The sequence below is a fragment of the Chelonia mydas genome, chromosome 9 (genome assembly GCF_015237465.2).
Source record: "Chelonia mydas isolate rCheMyd1 chromosome 9, rCheMyd1.pri.v2, whole genome shotgun sequence".
Taxonomy (NCBI): domain Eukaryota; kingdom Metazoa; phylum Chordata; order Testudines; family Cheloniidae; genus Chelonia; species Chelonia mydas.
Window position 1 is genome coordinate 34,234,928 of NC_057855.1, and position 27,724 is coordinate 34,262,651.

The 27,724-nt window shown below is 42.6% G+C and overlaps 1 protein-coding gene across 3 annotated transcripts in view; it reads right to left on the reverse strand.

Moving 5' to 3' along the window:
* COL4A3 (collagen type IV alpha 3 chain) overlaps positions 1 to 27,724 on the reverse strand; it is a 104,172-nt gene that overhangs the window by 25,410 nt on the left and 51,038 nt on the right. For all 3 annotated transcript variants that reach the window (XM_043522343.1, XM_043522342.1, XM_037909097.2), the window contains exons 19-35: positions 27,429 to 27,516; positions 26,256 to 26,291; positions 22,115 to 22,279; positions 20,778 to 20,870; positions 19,485 to 19,580; positions 17,662 to 17,732; positions 14,289 to 14,477; positions 12,762 to 12,930; positions 11,800 to 11,892; positions 10,375 to 10,479; positions 9,141 to 9,238; positions 7,342 to 7,483; positions 7,078 to 7,191; positions 5,395 to 5,562; positions 3,866 to 3,955; positions 2,166 to 2,300; positions 953 to 1,051 (exon numbers count right to left, since the gene is read on the reverse strand). In XM_043522343.1, the coding sequence (XP_043378278.1) occupies positions 953 to 1,051; positions 2,166 to 2,300; positions 3,866 to 3,955; positions 5,395 to 5,562; positions 7,078 to 7,191; positions 7,342 to 7,483; positions 9,141 to 9,238; positions 10,375 to 10,479; positions 11,800 to 11,892; positions 12,762 to 12,930; positions 14,289 to 14,477; positions 17,662 to 17,732; positions 19,485 to 19,580; positions 20,778 to 20,870; positions 22,115 to 22,279; positions 26,256 to 26,291; positions 27,429 to 27,516 (1,951 nt within the window). The remainder of the gene's footprint in view (positions 1 to 952; positions 1,052 to 2,165; positions 2,301 to 3,865; positions 3,956 to 5,394; positions 5,563 to 7,077; positions 7,192 to 7,341; positions 7,484 to 9,140; positions 9,239 to 10,374; positions 10,480 to 11,799; positions 11,893 to 12,761; positions 12,931 to 14,288; positions 14,478 to 17,661; positions 17,733 to 19,484; positions 19,581 to 20,777; positions 20,871 to 22,114; positions 22,280 to 26,255; positions 26,292 to 27,428; positions 27,517 to 27,724) is intronic.

The window sequence follows — 27,724 nt, forward strand, 5'->3', positions numbered from 1 at the left end:
GAGCACCAGCACTCTTTCCTGCTAGTTATTGCTTTTTCCTGTTACCGGTACTGGCCTCTTCCTGTTGCCTACTTGGTCTGTCAATAATGATATCGAACATGGACTATTTCTCTCCTGGTGTGGGCTATTTGTGTGAGCACAAGCCCAGATATATTTTTACTTACTTAATCAAGTTTTATATGATGATTTCTAAAAAGAAATAATCTCAAAGACACAGCTAAAAAGAACACATGGTGATGCAGCATGGCATCAAAATTTTATCCGCATGAGCCTGAAAAGACTGTGCTACTCATACGTAGCACAGCCACAACTGAGTTAATAACTATGTCATCTCAATCCAGGCTCAATAAACCGTTTTCAGTACACCATCCCACAACATCATGTATCGGGAGAGAAGAATTGTAATTAAAATAAGAAACTTCTAAAGTATCTAAAATAGCTTTTCTATCAATCTTAATGCCACAATACTTTTAGCAGTTTCAATTACAACTGAAGTTACAATTGCTTTATGCCACTGGGAAACCAGTGGATTCCGAACTTCTCTTCAATAGTACAAAGCACCCATTTCTAGTGCTGCTGGCTTATAAGATATTTGGATCTTAGACTTGTCATTGGTTCAGGACTTAATATTGCTTGTCCTGTATATCAAACCCATGTAATTTGGTGGAATTCCACATCTGGGAAGAAAGAAGGAAACATTTGGGGAGCAGATTTTTTTTTTTAAATTAGCAGCTTTTTGAAGCTGCTCATAGTTTCGGAAAGCTTGAAATAATCACAGTCGAGGTAGGTTAACAGAGAGAGTTTAGGTTAAGTAATCAAAGTTTTAAGGTTATTATAAAATAAATAAATAATAATATTGTTTTCCACTCCTCTGTGTGGTTACCCCCATCTCTACAGTCTATGTGGTACTGTGAACATGCTGCTTTTAATTTTCATAGCAAATGCTGCATACCTGGCAGACCTGATACTCCTGATGTCCCATCAAGCCCTGCTGATCCTTGTATACCTTTATCTCCTCTTTCTCCTTTCAGACCTGTTCTTCCTGGAAATCCTATAGCAGCAATTGTATGGAATAGCATTAAAACCAGTAGCTCATAATAGCATTAAATCATCTCTTAAAAACAATGGAAAAGGAAAAATGGAGCCTGAAGTGATTAATTTGGAGTTATCCTCTTACAAGCAAACACATTACAAAATACAAGGGCCTTCTGTTAAAGTTTCTGGTATTTCTCATATGGAATTAAAAAAGAAAGTATCTGAACATCTATAACACCACAAGCCTGATTATAAAGGTTAAGTGTATGCAACTTGTGTGCAGATATGTGCATGGTGCCTCACCTATGAGAGCAAATACCAGTGTACATCTGCAAATCAGGTATTTGTGAGCACATTCAATCTGTTCGCTCACAAATACCCAATTGGTGGGCACACGTAAGTCTTTGCAAATGCATCCATACCAAAAGTTCATGACTAAACTTCATACACTATTGACATGACAGCATATCACACCTGATGTGACATCACACTGATATTACTTTTTAGGAATACAGATTGTAATAAGTAATTAAAAAGAGAAAGTGAATATTTTTAATATGTGCTATAAAAAAATAACCCATAAGCCTCCCTCTGCTGTTCAGCAATCAGATGTTTAAAAATGGTACAGAATAATCTGGGCATTCCGGTCAGCTTCTTTCATGAGTAAGAGCAGGCGTTCTCAAACTTCAGTGAACCACAATCCCCTTCTGACAATCAAAATTACTACACAACCCCGGGGGGGGGGGGGGGGGGCGGAGAATGGGATCAAAGCCTGAGCCCGCCAGAGCCCTTCTGCCCTGGGTGGTGGGGCCAAAGCCAAAGCCTGAGCTCCACCGTCTTGGGCAGGGGGTGGCCAAAGCCCGAGCCCCACTGCCCTGGATGGGGAAGCCAAAGTTCAAGGGCTTCAGCCTCAGGCGGGGAGCCTGTAACGTGAACCCAGCCACACAGGTCTGAAGCCCTCTGGCTCCAACTTTGGCCCTGGGCGCTTAGGCTTGGGCTTTGGCCCTGGGCTCCAGAAAATTTAAGTCAGTCCTGGTGACCCACAAGCTGTGGGCGGCCAGGCTGTTTGAATTGTAATTTGGATTATTTGTCTCTAACTGTTTTCAAATTAAATAGAAAAAAAGATGTACCTGTTGATCCTGGTTCTCCTTTATCCCCAGTATTCCCTGTGGTCTCTGATGGTCCAGGAAATCCTTTATCACCTGGTTCACCTTTTGCTCCTAAGGACCCCTTTCTTCCCTTCAATCCTGGAAGGCCAGGAGAACCTGCAAAGCAATATAAATGAAATATGCGGAGGAAACATGACTAGCAGATAGTAAATGGAAAAGGAACAAAAATATACTATTATTTTCAAGGACGACTGTATGTGACTATGCTAAAGCAGCAGAAGAACCAGCTTCTTAAAAGCAGCAGTCTTCAACAAGACTTCTTTTTTCACCCTCAGCTGAGAAGACAAAGGCAACTTGGTTTCTTCCATTCCCACTATTACAAGGAAATAGCAGGACGCCAGAGGCCTGATCATTCCATCATCTGCACATGTGAAATTCCCATTGGCTTTAATTGGAGTTGCCTGTGCGCAAGTGCTTCACTAACTAAATGATGTTATTTATATCATCATTTAAGCAAAGAATGGATTCATGGTGAACTGTTTAACGAGACTGCTGAGGTGAAATTAGCATGCCCACACCAGAAATAATCCACACATTGTGTAAATTAAAAAACTCTCATATGAAGAGAGATTGAAAAGATTGGGATTGTTTATTTTAGGAAGGAGATGAATAAAAGGGACTTGATAACAGTATTTTAAAAAGTGGATGGTCTAGAGAAGGTAGGTGAGGAACTTCTGTTCTCCTCATCTAGTAACACAAATACAAGAGGACATTCAATGAAATTGAAAGGTTTCAAATTCAAAACTGATAGAAGGGAATACTTTTTCACGCAATTTATAAGTGGACTGTGGAACTCATTAAGATCAAGAATTGAGCAAGATTCAAAGATTGGACATTTATCTACATAAGAAGGCATAAGTGCCGACTCCATGGGTGCTCCAACCCTGGAGCACCCATGAAAAAAAAATTAGTGGGTGCTTAGCACCCACCAGCAGCCAGCTCCTCCCCCTCGAGTGCCTCCCACCCAGCCAATCAACTCCTCCCCTTCCAGCTGTTCCACAGCATGCAGGAGGTGCTGGGGGCAGGGGGAGGAGCTGGGACAGGGCACGCTTGGGGGAGGGGGTGGAACTGGGCGGGAAGAGGTGGAGTGGGGGCAGAGCGGGGGTGGGGCCTGGGACAGAGTGGGGGTTGAGCACCTGTGGTGCAAGGAGGAAGCCAGCGCCTGTGTAACAAGGATATTCAGAGTTATAATAGTTAATGCTAAGAAAAAGCATTCTGGAAGGGATAAAAATATCACATTTCAAGTTTTAAGTAATCTCTAACTATTAGGGATAAGGATTAGACCTTCCTGGGGGCAGATTATACCACATTTGCCTAGTCTGGGGTTTCTTGCATCTTCTTCTGAAGCATATGATTCAAGCCAGTGTGGGTGACAAGATCCTGGATTAAACAGACCACATGTCTGATCTACTATGGCAATTCATATGTTCTTAAATAATTAGATAAGGTAAATATTATAGAGATTAACCAATTTATTTGAGCATAAGCTTTTGTGAGCTACAGCTCACTGTTGCATCCGATGCAGTGAGCTGTAGCTCACGAAAGCTTATGCTCAAATAAATTGGTTAGTCTCTAAGGTGCCACAAGTACTCCTTTTCTTTTTGCGAATACAGACTAACACGGCTGTTACTCTGAAACCTGTAAATATTATAGTAACTCACCTCTGTTTCCTGGAATGCCTGGGTATCCAAAGACACCGGGATGTCCAGGAATTCCTAAATTGCCCATTATACCTTGTTCTCCTCTTTGGCCTGGGGAAATGGAGAAATATAAAGCATGTTTCTGAAGTGTTTGATTAGTAAAGTGTTCCCAGAACATTAGTTTTGAAAAATAAATGTTTGTAAATATGTATGTATGTAAGTAATTTTGTGGCTAATTACTTGTAGTGATATGTGGTATATAAATGCCTAACTATGTAATCACTTTCTCTTTTATTTTTAATTATTTTCTCATTTACTTAACATTCTTTAGGACCCAGTCTTGCAATCCTTAGTAATGTGAGTAGTCCCTACATGTATAATATCCCCAAATGTTACTCATGTGAGTAAGGATTGCAGCATCTGACCCTTGGCTTTTAACAGACTATATTTAATGAGATTATCTACAGACACTATATTTCTATAATTAATTGTATGGGTTGTATTTTACAAAAGATACACATAATATATTGGGCATTGAAAAATGAAGGATTTAGTTTTTGGCTGTAAATAAGGAGCAGTGCACACTTAAGTGCACTTAAGTGACTTCTTCCTTTCTCCTCACAAATTTTAAAACTATTAAGAACATATTCCTTTACAACTATGGGGATGCCCATTCCAAGAAACAGGGGAAGCTCTGGCTAACCCTTGGAGGGAGACAATTATGTCTTTATAAATCCATGCATCAGAGTCAGTATTTGAACATGTTAAGGTAAACAGACAAATAATGGATTTCCTTTCACTGTACTGCAATTAAGATAAAATAAAGAAGATGGCATTTACAGAAATAAGTTTTATAAGGCAAAGAGGGCCTCTACCACAGCAGAAGTCAGAAAGAAGGACATATATTAGATGAAAAGCTAAACAGACAGGGAGAATTTCTGTAAAACGGAAACTGTTTCTGGTACAAGGGGATGTGCCAGCAGAAGGTTAGGCTTGGCAGCATCAATATTTCAATAATTAGCAGCATACTGAATTTACAGACTGCACAAGAAGTTTTGGATTACTTCCTGGGAAGATGGAGGAACATAGTGAGCAGGAGGAGTCCTGGAACCTCCTTTCGGCCAAGAAGCACTGTATTGGAGCCTCCAGACATTTTGTATCAAGGACTGCTGATCAGTCGGGGCAGAACACACTATCATTTGTTTTCTGTATAAATCATACCACCATCCAGAAGCATAGCTGTCAGAGTATCATAGAATATCAGGGTTGGAAGGGATGTCAGGAGGTCATCTAGTCCCCTGCTCAAGCAGGACCCATCCCCAATTTTCGCCCCAGATCCCTAAATGGCCCCCTCAAGGACTGAACTCACAACCCTGGGTTTAGCAGGCCAATGCTCAAACCACTGAGCTATCCATCCCTTCTCCCGCCCACCCCCAGTACAGTAGCTGTGACTGTACTGGGAGGAACCATTCTTCTGTTTCTAGGTGGAAGAAAATGATAGCCAAGTTACAACAAAAGGTGGTATAAACATGTATCTGGAAAATCCTTACCTGGTGCACCTGGTATTCCTGGGCTGCCAGGCTCACCCTTGAGACCAGGTGATCCTGCGTCTCCTTGGCGACCTGGCAATCCAGGCAGCCCAAACTCTCCAGGGAATCCTGAGACATCCAAGCCTGGAATACCGGGGTCTCCTTTTGATCCAACTGAACCTCTTTCTCCTAAGAAAACAAATATGTGGCATACAGTAAATATATGTAATTTCCTGTGAAGAAAACCACACCAGACTGGGTCCTGTAGTCATGCCTGTGAAACTCGACTAGCAGGGTGGCTGGCGGAGAGGCGTGGCAAGTGGCTAGCAGGGCGGCTGGCGGAGAGGTATGGCAAGCAGCCAGCAGAGAAGCTGGTGGAGAGGGCCAGAGCAGAGCCCCGCAGAGGCGTGGCAATCGGCAGTTGGGGCGACGAGCGAGTGGCTGAGCAGTGCAGTGTGTAAGGTGCCTCCTTACCCCCCACTGCCTTCCACACAGAGTGGGAGGTGAACTTTGCAGATGAACTTCTGAACTCTGGGGCCACACTGGCCAAGGACAGCAACTGTGAGTGGGGTACAGAGAAGGGACAGGCACATTAAAGGGTCTTTTGGGTTGCTGGATTAAGACCCTGAGAGGAAAAGGACACTTCCCAACTTACTTGGGGGTGGGTCTTTTGTTCATGGTTTGTGTTTATGAACCCTAGTTGTGGTGTATTCCCAAATTAATGCTGAGTTAATTCCCTCCTTTCATAAAAAGTTTTCGCAACATTCAGACTCTGTGCTTACAAGAGGGGATGCATTGCCTCTTAGAGGCGCCCGGGGGTGGTGTGTAATTGTCCCAGGTCACTGGCTGGGGGCTTGTGCCGGTTTTGTGTTGTATTGTTTAAAAGGAACCCCTAGATACTGAACCCAGCCCTTGTTGCTGCTGGCTCCACCTGGCAGAAGGATTACACTAGATCAAAAAAATAATTGCGATTAATCGCAGTTTTAATCGCACTGTTAAACAATAGCAGAATACCAAGTTAAATTTATAAATATTTGTGGATGTTTTTCTACATTTTCAAATATATTTATTTCAGTTACAACACAGAATATAAAATGTAGAGTGCTCACTTTATATTATTACTTTTTATTACAAATATTGGCACTGTAAAAAAAGAAACAAAAGAAATAGTATTTTTCAATTCACCTCACACAAGTACTGTAGTACAATATCTTTACCGTGAAAGTGCAACTTACAAATGTAGATTTTTTTTCCACATTACTGCACTCAAAAACAAAATAATGTAAAACTTTACAGCCTACATGTCCACTCAGTCCTACTTCTTGTTCAGCTAATCACTATGACAAACAAATTTGTTTACATTTACAGGAAATAATGCTACCCACTTTTAATTTACAATGTCACTGGAAACTGAGAAGAGGCGTTTGCATGGCACTGTTGTAGCTGGCATTGCAAGGTATTTACATGCCAGATATGCTAAGCATTCATATGCCCCTTCATGCTTCGACTTGTAGTTGTTAAGGTCTGGCTATGGAGATGATATTGCAGGATTGCGGCCTTTAACTGGTCTAATATTTTCTGCATAGTATTACATCAAATATCCATAAGACCTTTTCATCATCATTTAGGCAACTGTAGGGTAAAAATAAAACCAAACCCCACTCAATCAACTATATATCAGGCAGATCTGGCAGGTATTCCTACCTTGTTGGCCTGTTAATCCACATGCACCTGGGAGACCTTGTGGGCCAATAAGACAATCACCAAGCTTCCCTGGAAGTCCCTTTTCTCCGGGAGCTCCGGGACAGCCAGGTTCTCCTAAGAAAGAGAAAATATTAAATTAATTATGACTTGAATTTTTGTAGGTGGACAATAAGCTTGTCCTTTCCCCCATTCTCTTAGAGCCTCGCTCAACAAAATGGGTGTAAGGTAAAGAGTTCCTTGGCTGTTTTTTTGTAATGACAGCACCTCTTGGCCCATCAGCACCGTTACGTCCTGGGAATCCTGGTAGACCTGGAAATCCTCTGTCACCTTTTACCCCTGGAAAGCCATCTTCTCCTGGGGAACCTAATCCACCCTGTTGGCCAGGAATAATTAATCCGGGGTCTCCCTAAAACAGAGGAAAAACATAAATACAGAATGTATATTATGTTTTGTAAATCTGAAAATATGACTCTCTCTGTCCTGTCAGTAGTTCATGTTTTCTGTCAAATTATTATCTCCACTCCCAGGGGATCTTTCACATTTATGTCAAAGCACTGAAAATACATTTCTCCCCTCCCCACCAAACACCCCTTTACATCTCTTGCTCTTGAAAGCCTGTATGTTTTAGTATTATTCTTCTACATGAGCATTGGACAGGGCTTCCCCACATAGCTGGAAGAATCATTGTTGAACAATACAAGGTAGTCCTTTCCTTGCTGTCTGCCTCTGCAGCTCTCAGATATCCTGCTGCACCTGTACTTCAGACAACTCAAGTATCTGTCAGCTGCTTGAAATCCATTCGAGTTCTACACTTGCTTCACATTACCCAGCATTCATACTGTAGACTAAATATATATTTAAATAATGGGCCAGCAAACCAAGCAATCTTATTTAGTATTAGTCCTGCCACTAACAGAGAATGAAAACAAGGTTCAGTACATGGGTCAGCACTCAGATACCATGCCTCAGAAATACCCTGACATATGTTAGGTGAGTCTGTTTTCTTCAAAAAGAAAATTCTATGAAAGAAAAATTCCTGACAGGAAAGTCTGACCTGCTCTTTTTGACAATCTGCCTGAACTGCTTTGGACTGGCTTTCAAAGAAGCAGGTAAATTCAACAATTAATTATTATTACTCTCACTACAGAGCCTACAAGCCCTAGTCATGGCCCAGGACCCCACTGTGCTAGATGCTGTACAAACACAAAAGAAAAGGGCAGTCCCTGCCCCAGAGACTTAAATCACATCCAGAGGAACAGTTTATATGCAATTACTGATTGTGTATTTGGATCACAAAGGCCTTTCCGAAGGCTGCCATAAACCGAAGTAAGCCCTATATTACTGTGGCAGGTGGAACCTTGTTGACTAGTTCCATACCTGGACATTTTATGGGCTGTGTGTGTTACCTTTTAATCTTTTACATTCAGTTTAGGTGACCTTTTAAACAAGCAAACAAATAATCAGAGTCGTCAGCAAAATAGGGCCAAGCAGAAAAGACAGAACGCAATTCTGAAGCAAAGAAATGTGTTTTATTTTAGTAAAAACAAAACCACTTTGGGGGCTTGATGACACAGCAAACAGCAAAGCCCTAAACTCACAAATGATGTCAGTAGTTGAGCTCTTTTTTATCTGCATTTTTGATTACAGCTATGGCCTCTGACTTTTTTTTTTTTTTTAAGGTCCTGATTCAGGAGAGCACTTAAGCATATGATTGACATTAAGCATGTGCTTAAGTCCCATTTAGTTGAGTGGGATGTAAGCATGTGTTTAATTGCTGTTCCTAAACAGTGATGCTTTCAGGAACTGTGGCCCTGATTACTCGGTGCAGGTGATGGAAAATCCTATTTGTCCCCTAAAAACAACCTCCAGTATAACCTGAAATCTGGGGCTTTTGAAATGTGGATTTCATTTTTATGGTTTGAGCCCCCACCCCCATGTGGATAGTTTGCACAATTAGAAATTAAATCCTGTGCTCCTTAGACCTCTCATTTGCTTAATTTGTTTGGAAACATGCTTGCTGACAAGCAGCCCTAATTAAGCTTGGGTTGTGTTTCTAATCAAACCTTTTCTCCTGGGTATCCAGACTGTCCCGGCAAGCCTGGTTTTCCTGCCTTTCCTGGCAAACCTGGTGATCCTTTAGACCCTCGAAGACCTTTATTTCCTGCAAAGCAAACCAAATAGCAGGTTAAAACACCCTGCTTATCCATCTATTTTGCTGAATGAGCACACAGAGATTTTTACTTTCTTGTTCATGAGGCTCTGACTTTTGTAACTACTAGTGTAAGTTATGTGAATTGCTGTCAGCCTTCTGATTCCAGAGTTGAATTAGCACCCACTATAACCTGTTCACCTTGGTATTCATTCAAACATTGATTGTTGTACTGCCTAGTTTTAGGGCTCATTTAATTAACTCTCTTTTAGTTGCCTTTACAAGTTGATATGATGCGAGGTAGAAAAGGACTAGAGTCATTTTGCCCAATTTCTGTTTGCTCTCATCCAATTTTAAATGGGGCATTTCTATGGTCAATTTCTTGGTCACTCACTACAGAAAGTAGCACATTTATGATTTCAGTATCAATGTTCTGGATGGGTTTTCTTTAACTCTGAGGGGGGAACGCAAAGGACCAGTCGTCTAATATTTCTGGAATGGTATCTGGAGACATTTTAGAAGTGGGGCTTACATTTGCAAGGAGGACTAAATTCATGGTACTCAAAACACCTTCTAGTCCCTTTACCAAGAGAGCTGGTATGGCATGAACATAACTATATACCTTATAACTAAAGCATTGGTACTTACAAAGGCCCTATCACTGTAATATATAAGCACCTCAGCGATACAATAGTATTAGCCATCACTGTAGTATCTAAGCGCTGCACAGAGAAATTAGATCTGTGTGGCAAGTGTTTTAGTGGACCTCAGAGAGTCTTCTCCCTCTCCTTATAGGAAGTTTTCCTTGAAGTACATTATATGTTCGGTGTGTCTCTATATGCATTTTCAAGATGTTATAGTAAGGCAAATTGTCCAGCTAAATCCTCGTGCACGTTTTTCCAAACATACTCCATTTTCTCAGTTCTGATGCCTGACTTTTGGAAAATAGATAAAAATATTATTTTTTATTTGCAATGTACATGCTTTAATGTAGACGACTGTATGAATGCTGTAATACAGACCCTTTCAGGAGTTATTTGCCTGAACTGTGTATGGGTTAAAATAGTTTTTCTGTCAGTCTCTCAAATGATTTTATTCTCAAAAACAACTAATAAAGAATTATAAAAAACCATAAAGGAGAATTCTACCTTTTGGACCAGGATCTCCAGGAAATACAGTCCCTGAAAATCCTGGAGCACCGTCAGACCCAGGTAATCCCAAATCACCACGTTTTCCTCTAGATCCAACATTACCTACCAGAAGAAAACAAACTCTCAGATATTTTGCCATAGATCTTCTGCATTTAGCAATTTGGTGTTTGCCACCTTACCATTCCCCATAATGATGTCGTAATCAATTGGTTCATTAGAACTCAGACACCATTTCTACTCCTACTTTGTCAAGGTCAGACTTGACAAAGCCCTGGCTGGGATGATTTAAGTTGGGGATTGGTCCTGCTTTGAGCAGGGGGTTGGACTAGATGACCTCCTGAAGTCCCTTCTAACTCTGATATTCTATGATTCTATGATATTCTATGATTCCTCATTCTAACACTTTCTTCCAGGTGATTTTTTTCCAGATAAAATGCTAAACGTCAATCACAGGGGCATAAGTCTGCAAGTAAGGCATATACAATGCCTTCTGTATGTGCACAGGTCTGGGATGCATGTGTGTAGTATGTGCATATACAAATCTTTGACTTGCATGTTCATATTGACCACACATGAACATGCATTGTGTGTGTGTGCGGGGAAGGGGGGATGAGACAGGCAGGCAGTATAGCTCTATCTCAGCCGAGGAGTCCCCTATGCTGTTTAGGGGCTGCTTTAAGGTCCCTTTGTGCCATGGGAGCAATGCAAAGGGGCTTTAAGATGGACAAGAATCTGGCCCCACAGTCTTTGAAATCATTTTGTGTAACCTATAAAACATAACATTTTATATAAAAATGTAACAGTGGACCAAAACCCGCAGCAACAGTATAGAACTATGTTACATAACACTTAAAACAAAAAGAACCCAGAAGCTTTGTTACAAATCTGTTCTTTCCAGCAAGCTCAGAAACAGTGGGTGAGGTTCTGTGCTATGCTTCTTTACGGGGTAGCACAGAACTCCCAGTCCAGGGTATGGTGGTGGAGGTGGGATGGCCAAAAGTGGCTTTAAGCCACCTTTGTGCCCTCTCAATTACTGCCTTCTCTGAGGGCTGGAGCAGCCTCAGTGTAATTCAGACAGTGTTGGGAACCATTCTAAATTATAGCAGTCTCCCCAGGCTGCCTTATGAATAGCAACACTGCCCAGAATCTCCACAGCACTAAGTGTTCCAGACGCCCCCCAGAATGTTCTTCCTGCCCCCATCTATGCCCCCTACACCAGGGCTTGCAAAGGGATCCTTGGAAGGCAATCTTATGGCTGTCTCTACAGTGCCAGTGCGCAGGGAATTCACTCAGATGGACCCAGAACTTTTAGGGTCCGTGTACACTCCTTTGGCCCTTTTACTCAGCATAAAGAAACCAGAATGTGGGTTAAAATTTCATGCAGATTAGTTTTATTGCATTTAACCTAGAAGACGCTCTCACCCATTGCTCCTGGGGGTCCTGGTAAACCCTGTGGCCCCCAAGGTCCTGGTGGTCCAGGTATTGGATTTACTGCACTAAGTTCTCCTTCAGGACCTTCAGAAAGTATATATAACAAAAGGTTAAGGAGGTTTGTGGAGATATAGTGTGTGCTCTTGTGCTTTTTAAAACAATATTCATAGAAAATTGTGTTCAGTTAAAAATACTGTATTGCACAGTTTCGAAGCTCCAACAAGCCCATAGAAATGGGCTACATAACAATTAAAGAGATAGTATTTTACTGCTGCCAAAAAATCCCCTAGACACTTCTTTAAATATTAGAAAGTATGGAATTGTGCACCAGGAGGACACAGCAAAGGACGCATGCAGGCAATAGGACATCTTACAGATACTTAATCCTCAGATCTATTCCAAAAAGATCTAACGTGTCTCTCTGGCTGCATTGATTCTGAAACCTCCAGGAATAATCCCAGGTTTGTCTTCAAGATTTCAAGCCAACAAATAAGAGTTATCATCAGCATAGATGTTGAAGTCCATCAGGACAATAAATGAAAAAGCCAATGAAAGACCAAAAGAGACTCATTTAGACTGGGTAGGACTCATGATGTGACAGTCTGTACACTATAAGGATTCCCAAATGTATCTTATCCCCAGGATCAACAATCAAATTGATACAATCAAATATTTTCATTTTTGGGAGGGGAAACCTATGCCTGATAGAGTCAAAGTGTCTTCTGGACATCAACTAGCACCGATGACTACTGAATCTTTTTACTGCTAGGGTCCTGTGAGTCTAGTGTCTATTAGCTTATCTCAGAAACCTTGACTATCTTTCTATTGTAAACTACTTTGCATTCTTCCAAATCACGTCATTTGCAACCATACAGGTCAGTTCATTAGTGTGTTTAAATGAAAGTCAAACACTTTAAAAAGGGAAGCTAGTGATAAGATATAAAGTTACAAACCAATTGCTCCAGGCAATCCAGGCAAACCAGATATTCCCTTAGCACCTTTGGGACCTGTCATTCCTTGTGGTCCATATCCTGGTGGTCCAGTGAGCCCCATTTCTCCAGGAAGACCTGGGTTTCCAGGAAGTCCTGATAACCCTCTGTCCCCTTTCAAACCATCCAGTCCCTATTAATAATGAGACACATTTGCATAGTGTGCATTGCTTATTTTTCCATGTTAGTTCCAGCAGCAACAAGTTTTGATACATTGGACTGATTATGGTCTCACACTATTTTAACAAAAGAATAACTCCATCGTCTTAAGCAAAGTACTCCTGACTTACATAGTGTGAGATACAAAATTGTCTGATTATTGTATCCTTATCTAATCCTGTGCCTTTGTGAGATTCTAAAAGAAAACGCTGCAATAATACAGGAGATATTTGCCCATTCTGGGATACTGCCTTCTGATCCTCCCAGGGAATCTACTTCTTCCAATCCAAATTCTTAGAGACATTCCAGCAGCTAAAACTAATGAAGAGGACCTTTAGTGCTCCAATTTATGGAGATGTAACAGAGACCATAAAAATGATTTGATCCGTACTTTGATTTGACCAAATTTGCCCATGTATAATGGAAGCTGCGCACACAATTCCATGCAAATTGCAAATGAGTAAGTGTAATCAAAACTTTACCAGTCTGCCACCATTTTAAGCCACACAGAAAACACTAGACAAACATTATATAAAATATTAGACAAAAATATAAATTTCTGTCCTATGGGAAATTCTGGTATTTTAATATTGTTGTCCAAATTGGGATGAAAAGTTGAAATATCAACATTTTTTACAGAACAAAAAGTGCTGAAAAAGTTTGATTCCCCTAACCCTTGTAGCTACAGAGCAATCAGCGTCAATGCCTGGATATTTTTTATGATGTATACATTTAAAGCCCAGAAGGGACCGTTTGATTATCTCATCTAAACTCCTGCAAAACACACACCATAGAATATTACCCAGTAACTCCTGCATCAAGGCTATATCCTTGGTTGCGTTAGAGCAGGAGTTCTCCACGTTTTTCTTTCTGAGGCCCACCCAACATGCTATAAAATCTCCATGGCCCACCTGGGCCACAATAACTGATTTTCTGCATATGAAAGCCAGGACTGGCATTGGGGGAGAGTAAGCAGGGCAATTGCCAGGGGGCCTGCAAAGCTACACTGCTCAGGCTTTGACTTAAGCCCTGGGTAGTAGAGCTCAGGGCCCCAGGCTTCAGCCCCATGTGGTGGGGCTTTGGCTTTCTGCCTTGGCCCAAGTGAGTCTAATGTTGGCCCTGCTTGGTAGACCCCCTGAAACCTGCTCGCTGCCCCCTAGGGGATCCCGGACCCCTGGTTGAGAACCACTGGGTTAGAACATGTTTAAGTTTACTTAGCTATCTTTACAGATGTTACAGTGTTTTAATTCTAACGAATAGGGCCGTGCAATGTACAATTATTTACTTAGCTTTCTATTAATTCTAAAATAATTAAAAATAATGTATACCAACCCGTTCGCCTTTAGAACCTTTTGAGCCTTTTGAACCATGTTTTTTGTGCAATCCATCTGAACCTTTCTTCCCTGGATTTCCTCTGATCCCTGGATCTCCTCTGTTTCCTTTTTGCCCTTCTGGATACACACATCCTGGTTCACCTTTTGGTCCTTTAAGTCCTTTATCTCCTGGAAAACCTGGAAGTCCCTAGGACACAGCAGTTAAGAATTTCCATGTTAGATTTATGTCAAGTCATTTTTTTATATCAACACTAAGTGACTAAGTTTCTTTCTTTCTTAGGCAATTCTTTAGAGGGTCCCAGGATTTTAATTTAATTTTGTCTTCACTAATTACACTAGTCAAATAAGAATTAATTATTTTCATTTGCTTGTTGTCCCTGAAGCTGACAAATTAAGTTAGGGGGTCAGATCCTTGGCCCTGCTCCTTCCCCTTTGCACTGCTTTGGTGGAGGAAAGGGATGACAGAAAGATGGCTTAAACCACTAAGATGGGAATTTCCTATTGCATGCTAATGCTGACACAGATGGCTCTATGTTACCCACTACGGGTCCCCCAGCGTAGGGGACATTTGGGGACTGGAGCACACTATACTCTGGTGATCCTGGGCTGGTGAATTGATGATTGTAAGCTCTTTGGTATAGAGATGATCATTTTATTCTGTGTTATACTTAGGGGCCCTACCAAATTCATGGTCCATTTTGGTCGATTTCATGGTCATAGGATTTTAAAAATCGTCAATTTCATGATTTCAGCTATTTAAATTAGAAATTTCATGGTGTTGTAATTGTAGGGGTCCTGACCCAAAAAGGAGTTGTGGGAGGGTTGCAAGGTTATTGTAGTGTGGGTTGCAGTACTGCTACCCTTACTTCTGTGTTGCCTTCAGAGCTGGGTGGCTGGAGAGCAGTGGCTGCTGGCTGGGAGCCCAGCTATGAAGGCAGGGTCACCGCCAGCAGCAGCACAGAAGTAAGGGTGGCATGGTGTGGTATTGTCACCCTTACTTTTGTACTGCTGCTGGCGGGGCGCTGCCTTCAGAGTTGGGCACCCGGCCAACAACCACTGCTCTCTGGCCACCCAGCTCTGAAGGCAGCACAGCAGTAGGGGTGACAATATCACACCTCCTCTAAAATAACCTCGTGACCCCCCCCTGCAACTCCCTTTCGGGTCAGGGCCTCCAATTTGAGAAATGGTGAAATCTGTATAATATAGGGTAAAAGCACACAAAAGACCAGATGTCATTGGGGGAGGCCAGATTTCACGGTCCATGATGCCTTTTTCATGGCTGTGAATTTGGTAGGGCCCTAGTTATACTGAGTCCAGCACAGGGAATCCTGGTTTATGACTGCGACTCCTGGGCACTACTGTAATATGTATAATAATAAAATAATAAGAATTAATTAATTAACAGGGAGCCACTACTGCTGGTGCAAGTTGAAGCAGACACAAGGCATATCCCTTAAAGATGCTTTGAGGGAATCTTTGTCTCCTGCCCCAGCCAATGGAGCTATGGCTTTACATCCTCTAAAAGGGCAGTGTCATAAATATAAAGGGAAGGGTAACAACCTTTATGTATGCAGTAACATATTAAATCAGTTCAATTAACCTAGTTGGCACCTGACCAGAAGTACCAATGGGAAAAGAAGATACTTTCAAATTGAGATGGGGGAGGAGGGGAAAGTTTTGTTTGCTTGGTTGGTTCCCTCTTGGGACAAAGAGAGAGACCAAGCAGGTAACCCAGCTCCTACTGAAATAATACATCTAAAATTACAGAAATTGTAAGTAATAGCAAGGAAGTGTGTTAGATTATCTTGTGTTTTAGCTTGTGAATTTTCCCTATGCTAAGAGGGAGGTTTATTCCTGTTTTTGTAACTTTGAAGTTGAGCCTAGAGGGGAATCCTCTGTGTTTTAAATCTTTTTATTACCCTGTAAAATTACCTTCCACCCTGATTTTACAGAGGTGCTTCTTTTACTTTTTTCTTTATAATAAAGTTCTTCTTTTAAGAACCTGATTGATTTTAGTGTCCTAAACATAAAGAGTCTGGTCTGTACTTTTATTAAAAGCAATTGGTTGGTATATTATTCTCAAGCCTCCCCAGGAAAGGGGGTGAAAGGGTTTGGGGGGATATTTTGGGGAAATAGGAACTCCAAGTGGTCCTTTTCCTAAATCTTTGTCTAAATCACTTGGTGGTGGCAGCAATATCGTCCAAGGACAAGGGAAGGATTTGTGCCTTGGGGAAGTTGTTGACCTAAGCTGGTAGAAATAAGCTTAGGGGGATCTTTCATGCGGGTCCCCGCATCTGTACCCCAGAGTTTAGAGTGGGGAGGGAACCCTGACAGGAAGCATAAAGCTAGCTTCTCATGCACTCTCTGGGGCTCAAGGAGCCACTGTGCCTGCTTGAGGGAACAATGCATCCCAGAGTTCCTAAGAATCAGAGCTGCCCTTAGCATTTTGGGGTGAGCCAGTCAAACATTTCCAGTGCTTTGTAGGGGAAATGGAACCCCATGGCTTGCACTGGAGTCTAGGAATAGTCACCAGCATTAAGAACAGGTTTATAAAGGACAATTAGCTGAATAAATATGCAGTTTGGGGTGTATGTAGTGAATTTAAACACACACGCTTTAAGAACATTAACTAATTAGTCTCCACAACCACCTTTGACTGTGAGATAGGTATCATTGTCATTACCGTCTTTATTTCACTGCTGAGGACATTAAGATAGAGAGATTTGACTAAGATGATAGAGGAAGTCAGGGTCAAGCCTAAATTTGAACACAGGAGGCTCTTGCTCTCAGTTCCCTTTAAAATTCAATAGGTCATGCTGCCTCTCACATTACCGAGATTGTAGCCTCTGGTAATGGGTTTCAGGATATGGCCTATGGGTGGTCAGATGGGAGAGGAGCATATAACAGACAGAGCACGATGAGTGACAATGTGAGGAGCACTGCCCCCATAAACATGCACTGATTTGGAGAACTTCAAAAAAATCAAAGGACCAGTGAGCATGTATTTCATGAAGCTCAATGGCCAGCCCAGGCATTGTAGTATTCATGGTGATATGTATTCCCTTGAGATATTTAGGAAAAATGTATGTTACACTTCCCACCCTAGAGATCGGTTTACACTGGTTCATATGTTTGAGGATATCTTTGCAAGGAAAAAAGCTAAAGCATGTTTTTTCCACACCCCTCCCCATTTTTTAATTACAACTTAAATTAGCCCTAAATCTAGACTCTGAAAGTACCACCTTCCTGGAACCATCAAGCTAAAATAGTAACAGTATATCCTGCATATGGCAATACAACTAGACACCATGATTCTCAGCTCACAAAAATTCAATATTGCAACTGAAAAACCCATTTAACTTAAATCTTACTTGAGGACCTGAAGGACCTTGTCCCCCTGGAGAACCTCGAGATCCTTTGGGACCACCTATTCCTTGTCTACCTGTGACAGGTGAAAGATAAATGAATGAAAAACTGATTTGACAGGCTCTGGTACTAACATACAATATAGAGAATTGCTGCCTTTCGGATACAACGCACATCAACAAACTGCCTTGGAAGATACATTGGTAAACGGATGGCTGGTGGGTATATAACAAAATCCCTCCAGTATACTTGTTATTTTGGAATTTCTTCCTCCCCATTATTAATTTCCTAGAAAAATTACAATACAGGTTCCTTACTAAAGGTTTCCTAGGTAAATGTTTTCCCTGCCAGAAAAATATTTTCATGTATTGACAACTTCCCTCAGTCTCTGACTCCCTGATACTGAATTAATTCCATATACTTCCACAGTGTTCTCAAGGAACTGAACTCCTTCAAGATGTCATACTCTTCCTCCTGGGGTAGTTTCCTTCTAATTGTTCCACTGGAGAAATTATGTGTGTATGTGGTGGCGGGCAGGGAGTTCACGCTCTGTGAGATTAAAAGGATTGGAGTTTGCCTCCCTAAATCAGCAGGTTATTTTAAGACTGAAAGGCTCCATATTCAGCTCCAATCTGTAGCACATTCATAGACTCTAAGGCCAGAAGGAACCACTGTGATCATCTAGTCTGACCTCTTTTATAGTACAGTCCACAGAACTTCCCCAAATTAATTCCTAGTGCAGGTCTTTTAGAAAAACGTCCAGTCTTGATTTAAAAATTGTCAGTCATAGAGAATCCACCATGACACTTGGGGGAGTCACAAGTAGGTTTCAGAGGGTCCAAGCAGGGCCAGCATTAGACTCGCTGGGACTAGGGCGGAAAGCCAACGCACCACTGCATGGGGCTGAAGCCCATGGCCCTGAGCTCTGCCATCTGGGGCTGAAGCCAAAGCATGAGCAACGTAGCTTTGTGGAGGCCCCGGTGGCACGGGGCCCCAGGCAACTGCCCTGCTTACTACCCTCTAACACTGGCCCTGGCTTTTATATGCAGAAAACACTGGCCCTGACTTTTATATGCAGAAAACCAGAAAATAGGTGGGCCCTGGAGTTTTTACAGCAGGATGAGGGGGCTCAGAAAGAAAAAGGCTGAGAACTCCTGTGTTAGGATATTGATACGTAAACATTCAAGTGAATTTTCTTCTGAGTTAACAGTGACTCGGAAACAGGTAATGACAGAGTGCCACTCCCCTTCCCCTTTCCCCCACGCAATCCTTCCTAAATAGGTTATAACCATTGATGTTAATATTCCAATAGTGCGAACCATCCCACCAGGTTTCAGTAATACCACCTAAATCGAATTTATGCTCATAAATGATCAATTCCAATTCCTCTAGTTTGTTACTAGGCTCCTAGCATTAGTGTACAGTATAGGCAATTGGAGAAGTCCTGTTTTCATGTCCTGTGGTTTCTTGATTAATTTTGTTATCAACATCTCAGTTTTGTGCTGAGTGCTCTTTTTTTACCTTCTCCTTTTGCTCTCAGTGTGACCCCTCCTGACTATCTTAGCCTCCACCTCCATAGGAGGGGAACCAATCTAAACTGTGCAGCCCCCTCTTCCCATAGAAAGTGGACCACAAAATCAAAGCCCTACATCCTGGATATACAGTCCCTGGCCCCAAACCTCCAGTTTCAGACAGTTTTGAGTATAGATTAAAAGAAGTATCTCATTGTAATTGAGGGAATGCTGTTGGATTTGTGCAGCTAAAGATGGTGCATGAAGAAACACTGGCATTTCCCAATAACAGTTTAGTAAAGCCAACTCCTTTTTACCAGTAACTCCTTCTTGACCGTCTTGCCCAGGAGCACCAGGAAGTCCAGGTCCTCCTAGTATATAACTGCATTGATTACAGGGACTTGCTTCTTCACCTGGAACAAAATTATACCTTCATTAATTGCTATACTGGCAAATTACCTCTGTGTTCAATGAATAACTTGCATCAGGCCCTCTCATTATTTGGAAAGAGAGTAGCTGGCTAGGCACAACTACCTAACATATGTCCTGGGTTAAAGAGGAGTGAAAACACTGGGAATAAAGCTTCATTTTAATCATTAATCATCAATAATCAAGGATTATTATCCTTTTAAATACAGCTTGTCTTTATCTCTTGGCACCAGAGACTACAGCACTGTCAATTAAAAGACAGGATCACCCAGTTTCAATAGCCTGTTTTTTGTTCACTATTTTAGTACTCTGCTGAGAATCTGTCATTTTAGCAATAAGCCAAATCCCGTAAAGCAGGAGGAAGGTGTGCCCAAGCCTTTAACTCCTATGCATGGTGGCTCCACAATAGGCTGGCTGACCCTAGATGTTGTCAACATCAGCATGTTAGAAAACACAGCTGCAGTAGTCCCTGTGGTACGATCTGCAGGGGGACACAGAAGGGCCCAGGCATGGGGACCTCATTTCCAGCCTCCTCTCTTACATGGCAGGAAGAGGTGAGGTTTGTGGGAGTGTGTGACTCTCCCTTCCCCAGACTGTCCTGAGTGGAATTGCTCTTTGTTATCTGGCTCCAGTATCTTGGTGGAGCAAGGGAGAACTTGGCCCTCTTGCTGTTTCCACAAGGAAGACATGGAGAAGTCCTGCTAACACTAATTAATTAATTAATTAATTTCTGATTGGTAATTCCTAAGGAGTAGCCAGAATCAGCATAATAATTTTTAATCCATCTACATATCTCAGTTTTTAGCTGAAAAGAAATGATCAGTTCATGTCAATCACAACACGGCCCAATCCTGATCTCACACATGTGTGTGTATTGTAGAAACCATGCTGCACTCAGTGGAGTTACTCTCACACGAAAATGAAGTATAGCAGAATCGGATCCAATTATTTTGACTGACAAACAGTAGAATGATCACATTCAGCTCTCTGTTGAATCTTGACTGAATATGATTTTTCAGCTCAGTTGTTTTCTGTAAGTTACAGCAGCTTTCTTGAACATGGAACAGTTTGTTCGATAGAAAGGTTAAATGAATTTCTGCATCTTGTTGGTCCATCTGAATCAATAGTAAATTAATTCTAGGAACATATTTTCGCACACACACACACACAGGATTGCTGACCTTTCACTCCACTATCTCCTGGAAGTCCTGGAGGTCCCACACATCCGGGGTTTCCTGGAACTCCTGGTGGGTGCGTTTCAAACGTTACTTTACCTGATGATAGGATGAATATGACAACATTAATTTAGCAGACTGTTCGAAGAGTTTTAGGTTTTGCAAAGAGAAAGAGAAATAGACACCATCATGATGGGTTGTAGAGGATATTCAGGCTCAAAGGAAGAACAATCTTACGCTAAACACATCTGAAAACTTGGAGAAAGACTGACAAGGCCTTGTACATGGAAGTACCAGAGGAAAAATCTGGTAAAGCAGCAGTAAATCTCATGTGGTCTGGTGGGTATGTTTGTGCTAATGGGGTGATGACCTTTAAAGAACATAGTTCTGTGACTCCAGACAAAGATTTTGTACTCTTATTTTGGATGAGAAGTAAATAAATTAAAGCTCCCGGTACGAAAGGGGAAACTCTGAACCCCAAATTTATGTTGCTCCTGTCTCTTCATTAGCGCTGCTTTTGGCATTCTCAGCTATTTCAAAACAACAGAAAAGCCTTTAGAAATAGCATAACGTATTTCCACCAGTAACACTTGGGCTAAAACAAAATTACAAAGCCCTACTGTTTATAAAACAAAGTACTCTTTATTTGGCTTTACCATGAATTGCTACTTCGAATAAAAAATTTGTTCTGTGTTGCACACCCATCTGAATCCCACTGAGTTTGCATCTTCCTCAAATTTTATAACCTGCACTTACTCAGCTGATCACCCATTTCTCACTTACTAGCATTGCAAGGGGCATATTCTAACACAGAATTACTGCTTCAAAGCCCATTGTAGTCAGTAAGAGCTTTGCCATTGATTTCAATAGGGTTTGAATTGGGTCCTGTTGAATTTACTGTTCCAGATTTACTGAAATTTTGGAAATGTCAACCACACAAATAGGCTTTCCTTTAACATCACCAGAGTGTTCTTCATACCTATTTTTTCTTCCTCACTGTGCAGTAGATGTATACTGTCACCCATGTACAGAAAGTCCAACTCCCCTGTATTGCTGGAAAGTCCTTACATTTTTTGTACAGAATCTCAGAATAATAATGGAACCCAGCACCTTGTTACACGCAATGTTTCTGTTAATAATGCACATCACGTTTGCTCTTTGGAAATCCCATTCAACCAGGCTATTCAGAGTATTCTCAAGAAGTCACTTCTCATGAAGTGTTAAGACACTAGGCCAGCTTTCTGATCTCCACAGATGTTGAAATAACGCTGTCTTTGTAGCAGTGTAATTGAAACCATAATCTGGCCCATTATATATACAGTTACACAAGTTCTATGCTGTACCTGGCTGTCCTGGAGGACCTGGTGATCCTACAGAGCCAGGTCTGCCTGGAAACCCATGAAGTCCTGGAGATCCCACAGCATTCATGCCAGGCTGTCCTCTCTCTCCCTTAATTCCTTTCAGTCCTGGATATCCTTGTGGACCATTTATGCCAGGTCTCGATACACCTAACAAAAGATAAAACTGTTATTTAATTTCAGGATCCTAGATGAACCTATAGAGCTAATAAGAGTTTTTTAAAATTGTGTTCTGTAACACGGGAAGGTGTAGCACGTTAGAACTTTTGTTTCTATCATTCAAATGTGTGTTGAGTTTTGGCCATTTAGGGTATATGTACACTGCCGACTTCACATGTATCCAGGAGTGAGGATATGCTCAACCCTCCCCTGCCCCCAACCTTGTCCACACTCAAAACACCTGAAACGTGCATCTCAGGATGGATAGATCCCAAGCTAGTTAGCTCGTTTGAAGGTGTGAGTTTGTGCTCCGGTCAGCTGTAACCATCCAACTTTGCAGGTTGATGTGGTGAAGGCGCAGTAACTAGGTCTCAAATCTCAGTAGTTCTCCACTCCCATGCCCACAATTCCCTGTACCCATATCTTTCTGCCCTTCCAGGTATCAAGTTCTCCTCACTCCCCCAGTATGCATTGGAAGTAGGATGCTGCAGTCTCCAAAGCTTACTACAGCTGAAAATACCACCCACTTGCCTCAACAGGTAGGAAAATTGATGGGGACAGCTCCAGTTGAACAGGGGAGGAGAACATATGCTGAGGGGAAACTGAAGTGCCCCTCTCTTTTAGAGTCCCTGGCCACTCACTGGCTATCTTGAGCAGGCAGGGAGCTGACTGGTCCCTCACCCTCCCCTTTCATTGGTTTGAACCCTAGCCCAGGCCATGTGGAGCCCCCTTTAGCCCTAGTTGGCTCTAGAAGGACTCTAGAATTTTAATAAATATCTGGCAGGAGTGCAGCTGGCAGCACAGTTTTACCTGGTGCAGCAAGGACAGCCCCATAAACACTCATGTTTCTAGAAGGCTGGTGGAGTATGGCATTGACCATTCTGCGCTCAGTGCCGAAAAAGAATGAAGACTTAAAACAGCAGTACAGGAAGTTCTGGGACTTGAACAAGGGTGAAAATTTTACAAATATTTACTATATTATCAATCAAAGGGAAAAAATGAGAAATTTTGTAATTTCTTTATTACACTTCAGGAAAGTCACAAGCAAAATCCAAACAAACAAATCGCCAATGACCGCAACTGTCCCCAGCACCAACTCCACCCCATGTTACAAACACACTTCAGGAAATCTGTTTAGAGGGGTTCCATAGTGGGTGAATTGGGGCAATCACTTACGGGGTGATAATCCGAACAATCACGCAATTACTTCAACTGTCCCCATCCCAACCGGTAAACACATTCCAGGAAAACGGTTAAAATGAATTATATACCGGCGTGAACTGTGACAAGCACAGTGACAATCCCAGCAAGTGCAAATCAGATAAAACTAAAATAATAAAAAGCCTCTTGTGGCCTGTATCAATTTTGGCATGTACCTTCATTTAAGGTTAAAGCAGATTTACAAAAGGCTACCAAAGTGCCCCCCAATAGCAGCACAAGTCAGACATCATCCTCTTTCTCCCGGCACTGCAAGGATCTATCAACCCTTATTTCCCTTGCAAGTCTGGACCCAGCACCAGTATGGAGCTGGTTGCCTGTACTGGGCTTGCATACAAGCAATGTCCTGAGCCAACTCCATGTGGAAATACTTGCCTTTTGCCTCACTGATATTGTGCAGTGTGCAGCAGATCATGATTATATAAATGGCACTGAGCACACTGGGATCCAGACGTGTTTGAAGGCAGCGCCATGTAGCCTTAAGCCTATCAATGGCACATTCCACTACCATCCTGCAGCTGCTGAGCTCGAAATTGAATTCCCTTTTCCCAGGGCCCTGACATCACTATACAGTTTCATGACTAAGGCTACCTTTTAGTCGCGGATATTTTTAGTAAAAGTCATGGAGAGGTCACGAGCAATAAACAAAAGTTCACGGCCTGTGACCCGTCCATGACTTTTACTAAAAATACCTGTGACTAAATCTTAGGTGCTCTGGTGGGCTCCAACGTGCTGCTGCTGCTCTGGCAGGCTCCAGGGTGCTGCTGGGGAAGGGGGACCACTCGGGGTCCTGTGGCTGCTCTGCAGGGTGGGGGTGGGGTGGCGCGGGGCAGCACCTGGGACCGCTGCTGCTTCAGCGGCACCCGGGGCAAGCTGCCTGGGGTCGAGCAGCAGCCCATGCATCTGGTCCTGGGGCTGCTCCAGCTGCTCAGGCAGCCAGGGGATCAGCTGCACTGCCGTAGCAGAAGTAACGTAGGTCCTGAAAAGTCACAGAAGCCGTGACTTCTGTGACCTCCATGACAGACTTGCAGCCTTATTTATGAGCCATGGCAGAAGCAGGTATGTGGAGTCCCCCATAATAACTATTGTCACAGATACATCTTTCATAACCATATAGTTTGTTGGGAATAAAGTCTCTGCTTCCCCCTTTAAGTACCAGCCAAATCTCCTCAACCCCCTGGCATCGTGAACCTTTCCCGTACTTCCAGTGTTAGTGTTTAAGAACCTGCCTCTGTGGTCAACCAAGCCTTGAAGAATGATGGAATAGTATCCTTTGTGGTTCACATACTCACTAGCCCCTTTTGTCGGGCAAACTATGGGCAACTGAGTGCCATTGATGGACCTAGTAGAATTTGGGTGCCCCAGCACAGTTTGGGTCCCCCATCCTCTGAAAGCCAGCTATTACTTCAGGAACATTTCTTATGTCCACCACCAGTGGGTAAACCACACAATTAATTGCTTCACAAACCTCCATTCTCACAACCCCAACAGCTGACTTGCCAACACCAAAGCAGTTTGCTATGTACCTCTAGCTGTCCGTACCACTAAGCTGGGGTTCTCAAACTTCATTGCATTGCGACCCCCTTCTGACAATAAAAATTACTACATGACCCCAGGAGGCGGGACTGAAGCCTGAGCCCCAACACCCCGCATGGGGGGCTAAAGCCAAAGCCCAAGCCCCACCGCTCAGGGCAGGGGGCCAAAGCAGAAGCCCAAGGGCTTAAGCCCCAGGCGTGTGGCCTGTAACCTGAGCCCCACCACCCTAGGACTTTTCAGCCTCGGGTGGTGGGGCTCGGGCTTTGGGCCCAGGCCTCAGCAAGTCTAATGCCAGTCCTGGTGACCCAATTAAAATGGGGTTGCAACCCACTTTGGGGTCCCGACCCACAGTTTGAGAACTGCCACACTAAAAATTTCCTCATCAAGTGGTCAGGCACCGGAGGATTGGTGCTAGTTCCTCACATGGCCCCATGAAGGTCTCTTTCCTCATGCGGAAGTTCTGGAGCCACTGCTGGTTCCCCAAGTCTGCAAGAAGATGTGATCACGCCACACCGTGCTACTTCTCCTGCACTAGAAGCGTTGGTAAACCAAGGGAATTTTCTGGCAAGAGGAGCATTCTTCATGTCTGTCCAGCCTGCCATGAATTAATTATTCTCATCCCCCAAGTCCTGCTGGTTTTGACATCTCAGAAAATGCTCCTGAAATGCAATCCAGCATCTCGCTGAGCACCTACGCCACTGCATAAACATTTCACCCACAGAAGGAGCAGGTGCAGGAGCAGCTCCTCCAAAGGATCATGACTTTGACCCTGTTTTGACCAGACAGAAGTGAGAGGTGACATGACCTGGAAGTGCCACTGGTAAATGTAAGAAGGTGGGGAAAAACGTCTTCTGCACAGGGGTTCAGGAAGGAAAGGAACATGGTACCAAGAACACACCACAGATCAGTTCCTGGAGTGGCTCCATCTGATGGAAAGAATACTGGAATATGACCCCTAAAACGGTAGCACTAAACTCAGGTACCCAGAGCAGCAGTGTGGATGTGGTTTTCTATGTGTGACCAGCACAACAAAGGTGCACTCTCAGATAGGCTTGCCTGGATTACACCTGCATGCACATGATCTAGTACTCGGGTATGCACACCAGTGTAGACATACATGAGAAATGATCACTGCCTTCACAATACTAAGTAAAATAATCAAAACGAATACTGCATTAGGCTTTTTAGCGTGCTGTCAGTTCATGACACATACCTGGTCTTCCTGTCACACCTAGGGGACCTCTTGGCCCTGCAAAAGCAATATATTAAAAATCTGAATTAAACCACTGTATACATTGGATTTTCACTATTCAAATACCTGTGCTGCTGTTTTTAACTACACGCTGGATTGTATAATAAGGCTGAATAGCAATTTTGACTTAAAAAACAAAATTTTACACATATTTTGAACTCTGAGTTTTTAATCTGATTTTGCCTAATAGGGATTTGTCATTTGTCCAGTCCTGTAGTTGTTTCACAAAGAACTGCCACTGACATGCAATGAGAGTTTTATGTGCACAACAGTCGTGGGATCAGACCATTACTAATAGTTAACTAATAATGTTGAGCACCCCTGCAAGGTATTCGGTGCCCTCAATTCCCACTGACTTCAGTAACATGAGTAACTTTATACAGGTGAGTAGCCCCCATTGAACTCTATGAGACCACTTGTATGTATAAACATTTACAGGATTTGGGCTCTAAAGAATAAAGTCAGGGTTGGTGAGGATGGATACAAGGCAAACAAATTGCATCTATGGTGTCAGAGTTTAACACACAAACCCTTCACTACACTGTGATGTGTCCTGAATGACAAACTGATCAGGGTTTGTTTTTGATTTTTGCCAGTATATTTTCATTTTATAGCAGTACCAAATTAAAAAAAAACAAACTGATGCCTTTACCATTTCCAAATGGCATGCATTAAAATCAGGATGATACAATGGGGAAAAAGATAATGAAAATTAGTGTGAAATAAATGCCCTTTCCTAGGGATTATGGCCTTCATCTTTCAATTTCTTGCCTGGTGTGCGGCAAAGATGTGTTGATGCTGATGATGATGTGTTCCAGTAAGAGTGTGAGCAGGGGCACACAAATAAGGGTGAAAAGAACAGAAGTAAGTGTCAGGGTCCTTGTGTCCCTTCTCTCATATTCTGAATATGGCCTTCACTGTGATGCTCAGAATACAAGTCGGGCACTTAGCTATGAGCCTCTTCGGTCTCACTTCTACTACTTGATGGCAGTAATTTGGTGGCTGTACAGTGGCACTCTCATGAGTGCAGGCTCAGGGTCCTTGTGACAACTCTTCCTCCCTGTGCTCTGCATGATCAAGCCCTGGCATAGATTTCTTTTTCTATTATGTTTATAGTTTTCAAAGCTCTCTCACCAGGTATGCCAGGTTGACCTTTAAGTCCTGGGGGTCCTGGATATCCTTCATCTCCTTTTTCACCAGCCACCTCATCATAATACTTTGTCTTAAAAGAGAAAGCGAGAGAGAAAGAACAGTAATACTAAAGAGAAAGGCAGTCTCCCATAACGAGTGCTTGACATGAGTAATTTGCTTTCACATACATCTGATTTCTTCCATTAACTCTCAAACCCCAGCTCATGTAGGCAGAGGGAGGTTCCTGTATTTGTCAGGGTCCTTCAGTTTACTTGAAAGACACAGGGTATGGAGAGGCT